We start from the raw sequence: 18341 nt of genomic DNA, 5'->3' as shown, positions 1-18341 counted from the left end.
ATACAATTGACTCCGCCGCCACTATTTCTCCCGGAAGCTCATTCCACACGGCTACCACTCTCTGAGTAAAGAAGTTCCCCCTCATGTTACCTCTAAACCTCTGCCCCTTAATTCTTAACTCATGTCCTCTTGTTTTAATCTTTCCTCCTCTTAACGGAAATAGTCTATCCACATCCACTCTGTCTATCCCTTTCATAATCTTAAATACTTCTATCAAATCCCCTCTCAACCTTCTACGCTCCAAAGAATAAAGACCTAATCTGTCCAATCTCTCCCTATACTCTAGATGCTTAAACCCAGGTAACATTCTGGTAAACCTTCTCTGCACTCTCTCCACTCTGTTTATATCCTTCCTATAATTAGGCGACCAGAACTGCACACAGAACTCCAAATTAGGCCGCACCAACGTCTTATACAATCTCAACATCACCTCCCAACTCCTATATTCCATGCAATGATTGATAAAGGCCAGCATACTAAAAGCCTTCTTCACCACCCTATTCACGTGAGTTTCTACCTTCAGGGAACGATGTACCGTCACTCCTAAATCTTTCTGCTCTTCTGTATTCCTCAATGCTCTCCCATTTACCACATATGTCCTATTCTGATTCTTCTTACCAAAATGAAGCACCTCACACTTATCAGCATTAAATTCCATCTGCCATTTTTCAGCCCACTTTTCTAAGCAGCCCAAATCCCTCTGCAATCCTTGAAAACCTTCTTCATTATCTACTATTCCACCTATCTTAGTATCGTCTGCATATTTACTAATCCAATTCACCACCCCATCATCTAGATCATTAATGTATATAACGAACAACAATGGGCCCAATACAGATCCTTGAGGCACACCACTGGTCACCAGCCTCCAACCTGACAGACAATTATCCACTACCACTCTCTGGCCTCTCCCTTTCAGCCAATGTTCAATCCATTTGACTATCTCAAAATTTATACCTAAAGACTGCACCTTCCTAACTAACCTTTCATGTGGTACCTTATCGAAGGCCTTACTGAAGTCCATATAGACAACATCCACTGCACTACCCTCATCCACATTCCTAGTCACCTCTTCAAAAAATTCAATCAGATTGGTCAAACATGACCTTCCTCCCACAAATCCATGTTGAGTGCTCCTGATCAGACCCTGTCTATCCAGATGTTTATAAGTACTATCTCTAAGAATTTTCTCCATTAATTTACCTACCACAGACGTCAAACTTACAGGCCGATAGTTGCCAGGCTTCCTCCTTGAACCCTTTTTAAATAACGGAACCACATGCGCAATGCGCCAATCCTCCGGCACTATCCCCATATCTAATGACATTTGAAAAATTACCGCCAGAGCCTCTGCTATTTCCTCCTTCACTTCTCTCAATGTCCTGGGGAAGATCCCGTGCGGTCCCGGAGACTTATCCACCTTTATATTCTTCAAAAGCCTTAAAACTACACCTTTTGTAATCTCTATATTCCCCATATTTACCCAATTTGCTTTTTTTATCCCACTTCTCCCAATATCCTTCTCCTTAGTGAATACCGAAGAAAAGAAACTGTTCAATATCTCCCCCATTTCTCTAGGTTCCACACACAGTTTTCCACTCTGATTTTCTAAGGGACCAATTTTGTCTCTAGCTTTCCTCTTACCATTAACATATTTGTAGAACTCTTTTGGATTAGTTTTCACCCTGCTTGCCATAGTTTTCTCGTACCTTCTTTTAGCTTTCCTAATTCCTCTCTTAAGATTCCTCTTACATTCAATGTATCTTTCAAACATCTCCTTAACTCCATGCTTCTTATATCTAATGTACGCCTCCCTTTTTCTTCGAACCAAGTTTCCAATATTCCTTGAAAACCACGGCTCTCTCAAACCTTTTGCCCCTCCTTTTAACCTAACAGGAACATAAAGCTTTTGCACTCTCAAAATCTGATCTTTAAAAGACTTTCATCTCTCTACTACATCCTGCCCATAAAACAAATTGTCCCAATGCACACCCTGCAAGTCCTTTCGCATCTCCTCAAATCTAGCTTTTCCCCAATCAAAAACCTCAATCCTTGGCCCTGATTTCTCTCTTTCCATAATGACATTGAAGCTGATGGCATTATGATCACTGGACCCGAAGTGCTCGCCAACACTAACCTCCGTCACTTGACCCATCCCATTTGCCAACAGTAGATCTAACACTGCTCCTTCTCTGGTCGGCACCTCTACATATTGTTGTAAAAAACTATCTTGCACACATTTCACAAACTCTAACCCATTCAGTCCTTTCACAGAATAATCTATATGTGGAAAATTAAAATCTCCCATAATTACAACCCTGTGCTTATCACAAATATCTACTATCTCCCTACAGATTTGCTCCTCTAGGTCTCGGTCCCCTCCGGGTGGTCTATAATACACCCCTACAAGTGTAACCTCTCCTTTCCTACTCCTCAGTTCCACCCAAATAGCCTCCGTGGATGTGCCCTCTAATCTATCCTTCCTAGGCACCGCTGTAATATTTTCCCTGACAAGCAATGCAACCCCACCTCCTCTTGCCCCTCCGACTCTATCACACCTAAAACAACGAAACCCAGGGATATTCAGTTGCCAATCACATCCCTCCTGCAACCATGTCTCACTAATCGCTACCACATCATACTTCCAAGTATCAATCCACACCTTCAGCTCATCCACCTTTTTTACAATACTCCTGGCATTAAAATATATGAATTTCAGGGATTTCCCATTTTTTAATCCCTGTTTTCCCTCATCTTTAAGAACAACATTATTTACTTTTCCTGACAATTGCCCTTCATCTTCTTCCAGAGCATTTCCCTTCTCTATCACCTGCCCATCCATATTCAAATACTTACTACAAACTTTCATTGTTTTCATTCTAACCTTCTCCTTACTGCTCTGTACTATTATTAGCTGAAGAATTTCTTATTTCTGAATTGATCATTCGACATATATGTGAGGAAACAGGTCATGCTGGTTGTAATCATGTGTTGTCAGAATTATGCCTGAAATATTGGACCATCATTAATTGTCGATGTTCAAATGCTAAACCTGGACAACAACAAATAGCAGATTTGCAACAGGACAGAGTTTCACCTAATGAAGCCCATTTACCTACATGGGAGTTGATTATTTTGGTTCTTTGCAAATAAAACGAGGAAGAAGTGTTGAAAAAGAATACGGAGCTATTTTTACCTGTTTGACTACAAGAGCAATTCATATTGAAGTAGCGTCATCGCTTCATACAGACTCTTTTATCAATGTTCTTTGATGTTTTATTGGCAAAAGTGGTCAAGTAAAGGAATTATGTTCTGATAAAGGATCTAACTTTACAGGAGCTCAACTAGAGTTACAAAGCAGTTCAAAATTGGAATCAACATCGAATACGTGATTCATTACTTCAGAAAGAAATTAGTTGATATTTAACTCACCCACAGGATCACATCATGGAGGTGTGTGGGAAAAAATGATTAGCTCAATCAAGAAAATTCTTAATTCCATTTTGAATCTTCAAATACTGAATGATGACCATCTTCAGACAGTTTTGTGCGAGATCGAAGCTATTTTAAATAGTTGTCCACGTCTCCAGAATGGAGGACCATCGCCTTCCCAAGATCGTGTTATATGGCGAGCTCTCCACTGGCCACTGTGACAGAGGTGCACCAAAGAAAAGGTACAAGGACAGTTTTGTGCGAGATCGAAGCTATTTTAAATAGTTGTCCACGTCTCCAGAATGGAGGACCATCGCCTTCCCAAGATCGTGTTATATGGCGAGCTCTCCACTGGCCACTGTGACAGAGGTGCACCAAAGAAAAGGTACAAGGACTGCCTAAAGAAATATCTTGGTGCCCGCCACATTGACCACCGCCAGTGGGCTGATAACACCTCAAACCGTGCATCTTGGCGCCTCACAGTTTGGCGGGCAGCAACCTCCTTTGAAGAAGACCGCAGAGCCCACCTCACTGACAAAAGGCAAAGGAGGAAAAACCCAACACCCAACCCCAACCAACCAATTTTCCCCTGCAACCGCTGCAACCGTGTCTGCCTGTCCCGCATCGGACTTGTCAGCCACAAACGAGCCTGCAGCTGACATGGACTTTTTACCCCCTCCATAAATCTTCGTCCGCGAAGCCAAGCCAAAGAAAAAAAAATAACGAAAATTTCTGTTGATTCAAATGACATCAAGGCACTTAAACCAAATCATCTCTTACTTCTTAAATCTAAACCTGTAATGCCTCTGGGTCAATTTCAGAAAGATATTTATGCAAGACGCTGATGGAGACAAGTGCAGTTTATTGCGGATTTATTTTGGGAAAGATGGATTAAAGAATATCTTTTATTATTACAAGAAAGACAAAAATAGTCTAAGGCTAAATGTAATTTTGTATGCAGAGATATTTTAATTATCATGGACGATTCTGGTTGCTGTGGAAAATCGTGGATACAGTTCCTGACAAAAAAGGTTTCGTTCGGCAAGTGTGGATTAAAACTAAGACTGGTTACTTAAATTGACCAATTACTAAAATCTGTCTTTTACAAGAAGCATAAAGTTTTGGTTTCTAATCTTATATTTATCATATTTACTTTTTACCTGTAATTATTATGTATTAGTCATTAATGTCTCTTATAATAATCATGGGCCAGAATGTAAAGGTTAAAATCTTTTGCTTTTGATTTATTTTTACTACTTTATTTAAAATTTTAATCCTCATTACATTCAAATATATTCAAATTTAATAATTTATATACAAAAACAAGGTGGTATATACCAAATCCCTCCTCCCCCACTCCCTCCCACCACCCCAACACCTCTCCCTCTCCATACTACTCCCAACCCCAAAGATAGAAAAAAGAAAGGAAGGAGATAGACCCATCAATAACAAAATTAAATGCCATGGAATAGGGTAACATCACCACAACTCGCCAAAGAAAGTTCAAAATTTAAAACCCATTATTATTTAAATAAGGGCTTCACATTTTCCAATAAAAAGGATAATTATCAAGTCAATTAAACATAATCTTTTCCAGTGGAATGCATGATCTCAATTCCATCTGCCATTATTGCAAACTTATATCAATCTCATTTTTCCAAGTAATCTCTATGCATTTTCTTGCTACAGCCAAGGCTAATCTCAAAAACACATTCTGATATCTACTTAATCTTAATTTCAAACCCAATATTTTAACATTACCAAACAAAATTAATGTTGGTTCCATCAACAATTTAATCTTAAAAATTTTCTCAAAAATCTCCTTAAGTTGTGTCCAAAAAGGTTTAATAGTGTCGCATGACCAAGTAGAATGTGAAAAAGAACCTACTTCTTTATGACACGTAAGACAGAAATCTGAAGAAATTAAATTGTATCTCTTTAATTTTTCAGGGGTTAAATATAACTGATGTATAAAATTATAATGAACTAATCTATATCCCACATTTGCAATCTTAGTCATGCTATCTTTACATAAATTTCTCCAATCTTCCTGATCAATTGCTATTCCCAAATCTTTTTCCCACTTTAATCTAGATTTATGCAAATCTATCTTAGGCATTTTATTCTGATACAATTTTTTTCTTCCCACCTTCCATAAGTAGAATTCCAAATTTTGACTGCCTTGGCAACTTTAAAGGATGTCCAAAATTATCCAATAATACAGCTCTAACTTGATAATAATAAAAAAGGGAACTTTGTAGTATTTCATATTTTTCTTTCATTCCTTGAAAAGAAATAAAATGACCAGCTACATAGCAAACTTATACAGTCTTAATTCCTTTCGGATCCCATATTGTCTCTTTAAGATAAAGAGGGAAGTTCAACTGTGTCCTTTTCTATATTATTAAGAGTAAAATGAAAACGCTAATTCTGATAAAAGGATGACTTACCTGAAATCTTCCCCGTGTTCCTATTTCCTCATTTATCAACCTCGATAATTCAATTAGATGTCTCAAATAGGTAAATTAGAAATAAGTAGTAATTTAGAATTCCATTTATAAATTGCTCAATCTTCTTCTCCCCAATTTTAGTTAACTCAATATTAGCCCATACTAATGAATTTTCTAAATCAAAAATTCTATTAATAAATTTCATTTCTGCTGCTTGACAATAATTTTGAAAATTCGGTAATTGCAAACCTCCCAGATCATACCTCCAGGTTAATTTTTGTAAAGATACCCTAACCATTTTATCTTTCCACAAAAACTTCCTAACAATAGAATTCAATTCTTTGAAAATTTTTTGAGGAACTTTACAAGGAATAGATTGAAAAGATATTGTAGTCTAGGAAAAATATTCATCTTGATACAATTAACTCTACCTATTAAATGTTATGTGTAAATCTTTCCATCTATTTAAGTCATTTTTAATTTTATGAAAGATAAATCATTCAAATCATACAAATGATCTAAATTCTTAGCCAATTTAACACCTAAATATTTAATTTGATCTGTCCATTTAAATTGGGGTATCTTCTTACAATCAGTGAACTCCATTTGTCCCACTTACTTGCTCCCTCTCCATAACCCTCCAACACCCTCATCCATGCACTCATCCAACCTTCTCTTAAATGACAGAATTGACCCTGCTGCAACCACCTCTTCTGGAAGGTCATTCACTCAACCACCACTCTCTGAGTGAAGAAGTTTCCTCTTGTGTTATTGCTAAACTTTTGCCCCTAACCCTTAACTCATGACCTCTTGTTTCAATCTCACCTACTCTCAAAGGATGAGGCTATTCAATCTATCCCCCTCATAATTTTAAATACCTCTATCAAATCCCACCTTCCTAGGAAGTGAGCCTAATGATCCAGACCTGAAGCCCTTCCTCCTGGACCATATCATTAGCCACATGTTAAACAATATGACCATCAGGTACACAATCTCTTCCACAGCACCTTTTATCTTTCCCTTATGGAATCCCCAATCACTGCTCTTCTCCATCCTTTCCTTTCTGGCCACAGGACTAGATTACATGCCAGAGACCTGATCGCCATGGCTTGTCCCTGGTAGGTCATTTTTCACCTCCCCAACCTGCCAATACCCAAACTGGTATACTTGTTATTGAGGGAAATGGCCACACTGTCTGCCTGTTCCCTTTCCCTCTCCTGTCACCCATCTCCCCTCCTCCTGCCTCCTACGTGTAATAGTGTCCCTGTAACTCCTGTCTATCACCCCCTCTGCCTCCAAAATGATCCGGCATTCATCCAACTCCAGCTCCAGTTCCTTAACTTGGTTTGTCTGGAGCTGCAGCTGGATGCACCTCTTGCAGATGAAGTCATCAGGGATACTGCTGGCTTCCCTGATGACCCACGTTTTGCAAGAGGAGCTTCCCCTGGCTTGGCTGCCATTCCCTCTGCTCCTCCTCTCTTCGAACAGAGTTCTGTGAGAGTCTCTCTATTTGCTCCCCATCTTCACATCCAGCTGCTTTCAAGTTTTTCCAGACCTGTTCCTACAGTGTTATGTCCTAAACCAGCAGCAATGGTAATTACCAAAGACATTATTAATAATAAATAACATAACACTTCTCACTTAACTCTAAACTTTACTCTAGGTTAACCCCACTATGCGCAAATGTGTGTGTGTGTGTGTGTGTGTGTGTGTGTGTGTGTGTGTGTGTGTGTGTGTGTGTGTGTGTGTGTACACTAGATCAGCTGCAGTGGTAATAACCAAGACAATGGTAACATCAAAATATTTTTTTAAATTATTACTATCAAACACTTCTTACTTAACTCCAAATGTAACCCCACTATGTACAAATATAAATTTTTGTGTGTGTGTGTGTGTGTGTGTGTGTGTGTGTGTGTGTGTGTGTGTGTGTGTGTGTGTGTGTGTGTGTGTGTGTGTATGTGTGTGTGTTAAAACCATTACAGTTTAAGCTTGATTCTGAAGAGATTATTTAAAAGTTTGGTATCAGAAAGCTTTTAAGTTTAAACCATAAGTCTTTACTGCTGTTCAAAAGCAATCACAGAGCAAGCGTGAGGCATTAGATTCTTTTAAATTGTTGCTCAAAAGCAATAATGAAGTTTGCTGAAATGTCATTAGATCTCTTTAAAACTCACAAATTTCTTTTGTAAACTTGTTTTCAGAGCAATGTTTCTTCATACAAATGATTTTCTGTCCCTTACGTGGAGGTTTCAGAATCTGTGTTCCACATGAATAATCTGCCCTCTTTCCAAACAGACAGCAAAGTGGATATTTTCTTTCACGATGATTTCACAAGCCCAGATAAGGGTTAAACAAAGTGGCCATATAGAAAAGGATACGTTTGAACTTCCCTCTTTATCTTAAAGAGACAGTCAGAAATGGTTTTCCTCATTCAAAAGAAATTTATTCTGTATCTCCTTTGTCCAGGAATAACACACAACAGCACCTTTTCTAGTTATTGTATCTTCAATCCTTCTGCCCAAAATGCCTCTGGTTCCAGTAATATCTTTTTCACCAAAAGTCTTATCACATGACATCACTTCTGTTTCTATTTCATTTCTTATGCCAGATCACAAGATCACAAGACAAAGGAACAAAACAGGCCACTAGGCCCATCGAGTTTGTTCTGTAAATCTACACTAAGCTACTCTACACTAGTTCCAATTTCTGGCCTTTTCCCCATATCCCTTGATGCCCTTGCTAGTGAGATACTTGTCTATTTCTTGTTTAAATACTCCCAGTGATCTGGCTTCCACTGCTGCATACAGCAGTGAGTTCCACGGATCCATGACCTTCTGGCTAAAGAAGTTCTTTGTAATCTCTGTTTTATATGGATAACCTCTAATTTTCAGACTATGATCCCTTGTCTTCGATTCACCCACCAAGGGAAATATCTTACTCGCATCCACTCTATCTAAACCTTTCAAAATATAAAATGCCTCTATGAGATCTCCTCTCATTCTCCAATACTCCAATGAATACAACCCAAGAGCTGCCAAACGCTCCTCGTACGTTATCCCTTGCATTCCAGGAATCATCCTAGTAAATCTCCTCTGCACCCTCTCCAACAACATTACATCCTTTCTAAGATAGGGGGCCCAAAACTGCACACAGTTACTCCAAATGAGGTCTCACCAGTGTCCCATAAAGCCTCATCAACTCCTCTTTACTCTTATTAATTCAGGAAGACAATTATTCTATTTGCTAATATCTTTGCCCTAATTTTATAATCAACATTTAATAACAAAATAAGACTATATGAAGCTGGTTTTAATGGATCTCTGTCTTTTTTAGGAATAGCTGTTGAAAAAGTTTCTGGAAGAATATGCACACTAGAAGCTTGTTCTATTACTTGAATAAATAAAGTAATTATTAAGTCTTAAAATTCTTTGTAAAATTCCACAGGAAATCCAACCTCTCCTGGAGACATATTTTTCTGTAAACAATTAAGTGCTTCCTTAACTTCTTGTTCAGTAAATGGTCAATCCAAGTGATCTTTATCTAACTTAGTTAATCTAGGCAAATTATTTGTGACAAATAATTTTTCATAAAATTTCCTAAAAGTTTCATTTATTTCTTGAGGTTTAAATATCACCTTCTTATTTATCTCATTGTATTTCATTGATTGTTCTCGAGGCTTGTTCTGCCTTTAATTTGCCAAGCTAAGACTTTATGAGATCTCTCAATTAATTCATAATATTTTTGTTTAGATCTAAGGATCATTTTTTTCTGTTCTATAAGGTGACATTGTGTTATACTGTAACTTTTTATTAATGAAATACCTAAGTTTGTCTTCCGATGGTAATTTTTGAATTTTTTTTCCCTATGCAGTTTCTTTTTCTAATTTATCTGTCTCCCATATATTCCTTTTTAATTTTCAAAGTAAAACTTATTATTTGTCCTCTCAAATATACTTTTAATGCATCCCAAATAACAAACATCATCCATCAACTGTAAATTCATATCACAAAATAGTTTAATATGTTGTCTTATAAAATCACAAAAATCTTTCCTTTTTAATGACATAGAGTTTAATTTCCATCCATATACTGTGACAGAGTATTTAGAGGTGGTTTGGGAGGAATTGTTAATGCAGTTTGCACACACACATTTTAAAACAGAATATTTGCAGGTCTTTTGCAGAATGCTTTTTGCAGGAGGCAACAAAGTATCGACAGCAGCTTGCCTGGGAAAGCATGTGATCTTTGCAGGCAGAGGAGAACTGTTTTGGTCTCAGAGAAGAATGGTGTGAGAGACAGAAATTATTTCCAGAGGGGCAAAGCTGGCAAACTTTGGAAGGCTGTCTGGTCAAGGGAGAAGACTGGCGATCTGAAAGGTGACCTGAAAGAAAGAGGATCATCTGGAGAACCCTGAAGGACCCTGCAGGGTCTGTAGCAAGATTCAAAACTTTAATTGGTAAATTTTTCCTATATAAAATTGCTACTCCACCTGCTTTAGGGTTAAATGAAGAAAAAAATTACTTGATCTACCCAATCTCTTTTCAATTTTAGGTCTTCTCTTTCAGTTAAATGAGTTTCTTGTAAAAAAGCTATATCCACCTCTAATTTCTTAATGTTAGACAATATCTTCTTTCTTTTTATTTTCCTGTTAATCCCATTAATATTAAAACTTATAATCTTAATTGTTTTATTCATAATTTCCTTATTTTTAAAATCCCTTTTCATCTCTTGTATCTAAGAAGAATTTCCATAAGATCATTCGGTCCTGAGCATTACCACCTGCAATCCAATTAAAAATGTTACATATTTAATTACTAAAGAAAGAAAAAGGAAAATCCATCCCAGTAAGTGCTACGAACAACGCGACCTCCTTTCATTTCATGGGTCATGACAACACCACGAAAACACAACCAACAGAAATCAACCCAACACATCTCCTGAGCCCCACATGAATAAGACTTAATTAACCAAAATATCAATTCCACCTAATGAAAAAAGATAACATCGTATCATTTCAATTCTCTTATCTATCAAAAAAGAGAATAGATAATCAAATCAGCAAGAAAAAAAACAAATCATTGCATCATTCAATGTGACGAATCAGAACCCTACTCACTTTAGGCAAGTTTTGAGCATAATCTTCATCTTAAACAAAATTAGTAAAGAAAATATTCTGCTGAGCTGGAACAAAATCTTCAAAGTAGCGGGATAACACATTACAAATCTATAACCCTTATCATATAGAACTTTTTTTAACAGGTTTAAATACTTTTCTCCTCTTTCACGAAGCTTGACTCAGATCTGGATAAAAGAAAATTTTATTTCTCCTTCATAATTCAAAGGACCATGATCCTTAGCCCTTTTCATCTCCAAACCTAGAAGCCTCTCTCTATCCTGATGATTTAAAAATTTAACGAGGATAGATTGGGGCCTCTGGATCGGAGTTGGTTAGGTCTTATGTGACAGAGTATATAGAGGTGTTTGGGAGATAAATGAGGAAAGGTTTGTTAGAGCAGGTCACACACAGACACTTTAAAACACAGATTTTTACAAAGAGCTTTTGCAGAATACTGCAAAAGGCAACAAATGTAACAACAGGCAATAGCAGCTTTGTCTGGAAAACAGAACATTTACTGTCTGGAAGGTCAGGTGATCTTGGCAGGCAGAGAGCAGAAAAAAGCAGGCTTTGGTCTCAGAGTTGGATGGAGTGAGAGAGAGAGAGGAGAGACAATGACATCGGTTCCAGACGGACAAGCTGGCAAGCTTTGGAAGACGGCCTTGTCAAAGGAGAGGACTGGCTGTCTGGTGTTTCCCTTTGAATAGGAGAAACAGAAAGGAACTCTGTGGTGACCTGAAAGAAAGAGGTTATGATCTGGAGAATCCTGAAGGGGGAAAGTTTCTTCAGCAAGACTGGAGTGGCTGATTAAAAAGGAATCAGTTGTGGATGTCCTGGAACAAGAAAAACGCTCTCTCTGAAAACCAACAAGAATTTTCCTGAGTGGTAACCATTTACCTGTTAAACACCTGGTGAACTTTATTAATACTAACTTCTGTGCACAGTACAAGAATTGCCTGCAACCAGTGAGATTGGACTATGAACCAAAGAACTTTGCTGAACTTACACACACATTACATGCACGTGCACTTAGAATTAGAAGGGGGTTAAGTTAGGTTAAGTAAGTCAATAGAGATAAGTTAAAGTTTGATTCTATTTTCATGTTCAAAGATAATTAAAAGCAACTTTTGTTTAATAACCCTTTTTCGTGGTGCATATCTATTACTGCTGGGTTTTGGGGTCCTCTGGACTCATAACACTTAAAGCTCTGTGGGCTCTCTCAATTAAGATCTTATCTTCAAAATATTCTTCTCCGAATATCTTCGGTATCCATTCTTGGAAGAAATGAATCACATCATCTCCTTCTTTACCTTCAGATAATCCCACTATTTTAATGTTATTTCTTCTACTGTAATTCTCCAAAATGTCAACTTTATTCATCAATTTTTCATGCATCAAAATTAGACCAGACATATATTAGATCTTTCTTCAACATGTTGCACATTATCTCGAACGCTTTTAACTTTATTTTCCAACTTATCCACTTTCAGTGTAATGTTATTCATCTACTTTAACTGTCAGATCTTCTTTAACTTGTTTCGTTTCTTCTGAAACTTTATTTATAGACCCATTTGACAACTTTAAATTATTTTACAAAGTCAAATTAATTTTAATTTGAAATTTTTCAATTTTGGATTCACTCTTACTTATTTCCTTTTTAATAAACCTCTTTCTCTCCTCCAGTCTGTTCATCTTCTGAACTTGATGTGTCTTGTTCACTTTCATATTCTTTTGATGCTTCTTCCACTGGGCTGGTGCCTCCTTCGTGTTCTAAGTTGAGATGCTGGTCTGTCTCTTTAAAACTTTTTGAATTTTTTTCTTGCTCTGATATTCTGTTGCACTGCACTTGGCCGACTTCTCGTGCATGTGCGAAGCATTTTTAGTTTTTCCTCTGGTGCCATCTTTGTGATTCAAATGTAAAGAGGATGTTCCCTCATCTGGGTCTTCTCCAGTGGGTCCTGATGGTACTTCAGCTTCGATGTTAAGGTAGGGCCAGCTTCTTTTTTCCTCTCTTCAGATTTTGTAGTCGGAGTCAGCTTAGGAGTTTTTTTCTTTTTTCGGTGACATACTTAAAAGTTTATTGAGTTTTTTATATTAACTTTAAAATATTTTGATTTTTAAAAACTTTGCTAAATGGTACTTTTTTAATTAAATCCCACAGGATTTGTGAGGGTGCTTGACATCACCTACCGCATCACATGACCCCCCCCCCCACCCTTCCTCCAGCATTCTGATGTGTTTTCTACAATCACAGCGTCAGTAGCCTGTTGTGTCTCATCCTTTTCCCACAGTTTATGACTTGAGGAGCAAAATGTATGATATATAAAACATATTTCTCCTGAATGGTCTTTAACCTAATGGCAGGAACATTGGTTTCTGTAATTTTAGGTAACCCTGACCCCAGTTTGATTCCACAGTTCCCACTTCTTTATCCAACCCTGTACTTTTCATTCCCCACCCATCTTCCCAATGGTTTCTCTGTCAACCTGCCTCTCCACCTCTCACACCTTTTGACGCATTTTCTATTACCTCTTATCTCCTCCCAACTTCCTTCTCCCTTGATCTATGTAATTTCCCCTATACTCATTGATAAATGGTTCACACCTGAAATATTGATTGACCGTTTCTACTCTTTGACGTTCTCTTCCCTGATGAGTTCCTCCAGCAATACTTGGTTTGCTCAAGATTCCACCATCTGAACTTTTGAGCTTTTCTCCTTTTCTAGGTCATTCATTTTACCTGGTTCATTGCACAGGACTTATCTAAGATAACATGCTGTTGAAGAAAACTACCACAGATGCAAAGTCCCCTTTAAGACCACCTCGACCAGCTTGATTCAACCAATCTCTGCATATGTTGAAGTTCCCCATGGTAACTACTGCTCAATTCTTACAAGAATCAGATTTTTTTGGCTTATTGCCTGTGTCACCATAATGTTATTATTTGGTGTCCCACAGACAACTCCCGCCAATTTTTTTCTCCTTTTCCTAATCCTAATTTCCACCTAGAAAAATTCAATCAGCCAGATCTTCTATCCTCTCCCACTGTTGCCTTGATCTCATCGTCCATCATGAGGCACCTACCCCATCACCCTTATCTTTCTTCCTACAATAACTGATACCCTCAGATATTTAATTCCAAATCATCTCCAACTGGCAACCACATATCAGTAATGGGCTCTTTGTGTAATGATTAAGCCTTGTATTCACTGACCTGCTTTCAAACATGAATGGAAGCTCATCAGCTTGATGAAAGATATTCTTTCATCTGCTCAAAACTTGTTGCTCTTACAGCACAATGAGATGCCAACGAGGGAGTCCTGCAACAGGTACATTCAAAGCTGCAGGAGAACTTGCTGAGGGACACACTGAGGTTTGGCACACAAATGCTCGGGTTCTGTGGAGAAGGACCACAATCAAGAATCCTTCAAATGTTAAGAATTGAAAGGCTGAGAGCGATGGAGAAACCTCTGGTCCAACTGAAGGGGAACTAACTCCAGGGGCTACATTAGTGGCAATGGCACAATGTGCTATAAATAATGAACTGTAAAGAAATGAAAAAAAAAGCCTCATTTTCCTTTGTATTTGTTTTTTATTGTAAATAAAATTTAATTTTGAAAAGAAAATGGGCAAAACAGTCAGTATTGAGCTGTTGAGCATAAGGGTCCATTTCTGTGTTGAATGATCCATGATGATATGATCTTTACAACCCAAGAGTGAAGATATAGTCAGACGGAGAACACAAGACCTGGAGCAGTACACACCAGAAACTCACCCTTTGGCCCATAGGCCTGCACCAAATAAGAGGCCCAATTTAAAAAGAAACTCTGCTGCTTGCACCTGATCAGTTTTCCTCTATTCCCTGCATTGTCATGTGTCTGAAGAAAGCCGCTTAAATGCCTCGGTGGCATTGCTTCTACCTACCTCTGGCAGCCTCTTCCAGAGCCTTAGTTACAACATTGAACAGTACGACACAGGAACAGGCCTTTCAGCCTAATTGTCTGTGATGAACGCAACGTCCAAATCTGCTGCTTGTGCCTAATGCACATCCTGCCATTCTTGGCAATCTAGAAGCTTCTTAAATCCTACTACTGTGTCTGCTTCCGCCACGACTCATCTTGTTCTAAGCACTGACAATTTATTGTAAAATACTTGCCATTCACATCCTGGTAAATCCCTACTGTATTCTTTCCAAAGCTTCCACATCTCTCCTGTAATGAGGCGACCAGAATTGCACACAGTCATCGAAGTGCAACCTGACCAAAGTTTCACAGAGCAGCAACATTACCTCCTTCCTTTTGTACTCAATGTCCCACCCAATGTAGCCCAGCCTATGCCTTCTTTACCAACCCATCTGCATGTATATGTGTGTGTATACACACACACACACACACACACATATATATATAATAATATATATATATATATAAAAATAGGCATATAAACACACCCACACTCACCCCCCTCCTCCCCCCCCCCCCCCCCCCCCACACACACACACACACAGTTAGGACAGACTTGGAATACTGTATGTGATTCTGGTTGCCCCATTCCAGGGAAGATGTGGAGCCAATCGAAAGGTTACCAGGATACAGACAAAGATTACTAGGATATTGTCTGGTTTAGATGGAATGACTTATCAAGAGAGATTGGACACATTTGAACTGTTTGCTCTGGTGTATAAACCTCTAATAGAGGTTATAAAATAATGAGAGGTGTTAAAAGAGTGCCCAGAAGTTTTTCCACAGGATAAAAGCCTCGCACACGAGAGGACATGGGTTTAAGGTAAGGGAAGGAAGTTTAAAGGAGCTATGCGGGGCAAATATTTAACATAGAGAGTGGCAGGTGCCTGGAACAGACTGTCAGGGGTAGTGGGGGCAGATACAACAGTAGTGTCTAAGAAGCTTCTCAATAAACATACAGGGATATCAAATAGAACATTCCAGCATAGTCTCAGTCCTGCAGGCATCTATGTTGTGCTGACCTCTGTAAATTAATTCTGGAACTATCTAATTTTTCCAGACCTCACATCCATAACCCTCTATGTTTTTTTAGTCCATGTGCCTGCCTCAGAGACTTTTAAATGTCCCAATTGTACCAGCCTCCAGCACCACCCACCACTCTGTTAAAAAAACTTACCCCTGACATCTCTCCTAAACTTTCTTCCAAATCTGATGTCCAGATTTGGATCAGATGGAAGCAGCAGTTTTAGTGCAGACATGGGACTGGAGAGGCTGTGCTATGATCCACTGTCCGGATTAAACTCCATCTGCAATTTCTCTCCCATGCCCGTCACTGATCAATGTCCTGTTGTGTTCTTTGATAACCCTCTGCAGTGTCCACAACTTCACCCCTCTTTGTATCATGTGCACACTTACTAAGCCATCCACCAACTTTGATTATCTAGTCACATAAATCACAACAACAGGGTTCCGAACACTAATCTCTGTGGGACACCACTGGCTACAGGCTTTCAGGCCAAAGAGTCTCCTTCCACCGCTATTTTTAAATTTATTTTAATTTTTAAAATTTAATTATTTTTCAATTTTATTTTTATAATTTTAAATGTAGACATACAGCATGGTAACAGGCTGTTTCGGCCATGAGCCCACGCTGCCCAATTTAGATCCTTGGTATGTTTCAAACGGTGGGAGGAAACCGGAGCCCCCGGAAAAACCCATGCAGACATGGGGAGAACGTACAAACTTCTCAAATGGAGTTAGGCACCCACCATCCACAACCCGATCATCATCACATATCATCTCCTCAAATAGCTCCAATCAACTTTGTGAGATGTGTTCTTCCCCTCAACAAGTTATGTGATCTGCCTCCAATCACTCGAAAAATGTGCGCAAATCTTGTCCCAAAGTCCACTTTCCAAAAGGTTCCCTACCACTGATGTGAGGCTTACTGGTCTATAATTTCCTGAATTATCCATTGTTCTCTTCTTATAAGTACAACAAAGTAGTGCCCCTCCCACAGTTCAGAGTTCTCTTTGGGACAGTCAGTCTGGATATTTGTTTGAATCTGAGTGAGTCAGGTTGCCCAGCTCTGGACAGTGGGATGGCATTATCCTGTGAGTGTTCCTTCTTCCCATACATAAAGTACGTGTTTCCAGTTTAATGAAGCCTTCCTGTCATCTAATGCGACGTGCCTCCATGTGGGGCTGTGCCATGCCACCTCTGGGAACAGCCAAAGAACGCGGGTGGCAGACCCAAAGCATGCGGGATCAGGACCTATTGGCAATGCCCAGAATGGGGCCAGTAGTGCCAGTGGGCAGGAGGCTCAGTCTTGAGAGCAGTTGGGGCCATTCCCATCCTGAGGTCCAATTGGGATTTCTCCTCTCATCCCTGCACACACAAATTCAATCCCCTCCTGTAGCCCAGGACCATGGATTCCTTGGCTCGGCCCAAATACATTGTGGCATGTCTCAGAACCTCCGACAATGATTGCACGTGAATCCTCTTGCTGCCCTCCACTCCTCCAGCATGCACAGCAGTCTCAAAGAGCACCTAGCTCTGGCTCAGTGTGTGAGGCAATCCTCCTCCTCTACGTAGGTGGAGGGAAACCAACCGACCTGTAGCAAAGAAATATCTGTTTGAAAATCTGGGAGCAAAACCCGGCAGAGCTCGACAACTTCAAAACCAAACCGAGAATGCGGAAAAACCAAAGCAATCACAGTTTCTGTGGGGGAAGGACAGGGATAGACCTGTAGGTCTCTGTCTCCAAATCCCTGTCCGCCCACTTTATTAACCCTCATCCTCAGTCAGACACTCCTTTAATTCATCAAGTGCTTGCTTCCACTTCCAGGGAATCACCTGCAGTAAGACTTCCCCACCCTTCATGCAGCTGCTGACAGCCCATTCACGTTCCTGAGTCAGTAGCCCAGCACCAGCAGTGTTGTCCTTTCTCCCCCTGTCAACTACATTGGGGATGAACTGCCATTTATATCCATTGCCTGCAGTTGGACATCCTCGATTCAACAGTCAGACTCACCCTCCCGTTCACAGAGCCACGCCACCAGCCATTGGGCCCTGACTTGCTGTGGATTGACACCATATCTCCTTCATGCAAGGACAGCTCCCTCAGGTCCCGAGCGGAGAAATCGTATTGGGCCACGGCTACACCGATCACTTTTGGCCTTGCAACTGTCAACAGAAGGAGAAATGCATCAACATCATGGATCATGGGGAAAACTGCCTGCTTCTGCACTCACTGTATGACTCCCCCCCCATCCTGCCAACACACATGTTCCTGCAACCTCACCTTGCTGCTACATTCCTCCTGATATTGATCATCACCTTTAGCCCCCACACCCTTCTCTATATCTGCAACTCCCTCCATCGCT

The 18341-nt window shown here is 39.4% G+C and overlaps 1 protein-coding gene across 2 annotated transcripts in view; it reads right to left on the bottom strand.

Annotated features, from left to right (window-relative positions):
- LOC138764095 (guanine nucleotide exchange factor VAV3) overlaps positions 1–18341 on the bottom strand; it is a 280714-nt gene that overhangs the window by 4822 nt on the left and 257551 nt on the right. The window contains exons 26-27 of one of the 2 annotated variants that reach the window (XM_069939466.1): positions 17990–18141; positions 16494–17570 (exon numbers count right to left, since the gene is read on the bottom strand). In XM_069939466.1, the coding sequence (XP_069795567.1) occupies positions 17517–17570; positions 17990–18141 (206 nt within the window). In that variant the 3' untranslated portion in view covers positions 16494–17516. Of the gene's footprint in view, positions 1–16493; positions 17571–17989; positions 18142–18341 lie in introns of those variants that run through there. The other variant, XM_069939464.1, reaches the window with a different exon arrangement.

The sequence above is a fragment of the Narcine bancroftii genome, chromosome 5, assembly GCF_036971445.1.
Source record: "Narcine bancroftii isolate sNarBan1 chromosome 5, sNarBan1.hap1, whole genome shotgun sequence".
NCBI classification, from domain to species: domain Eukaryota; kingdom Metazoa; phylum Chordata; class Chondrichthyes; order Torpediniformes; family Narcinidae; genus Narcine; species Narcine bancroftii.
The sequence above is the reverse complement of the archived record's forward strand: the minus strand, read 5'-3'. Positions and strand labels throughout refer to the sequence as shown.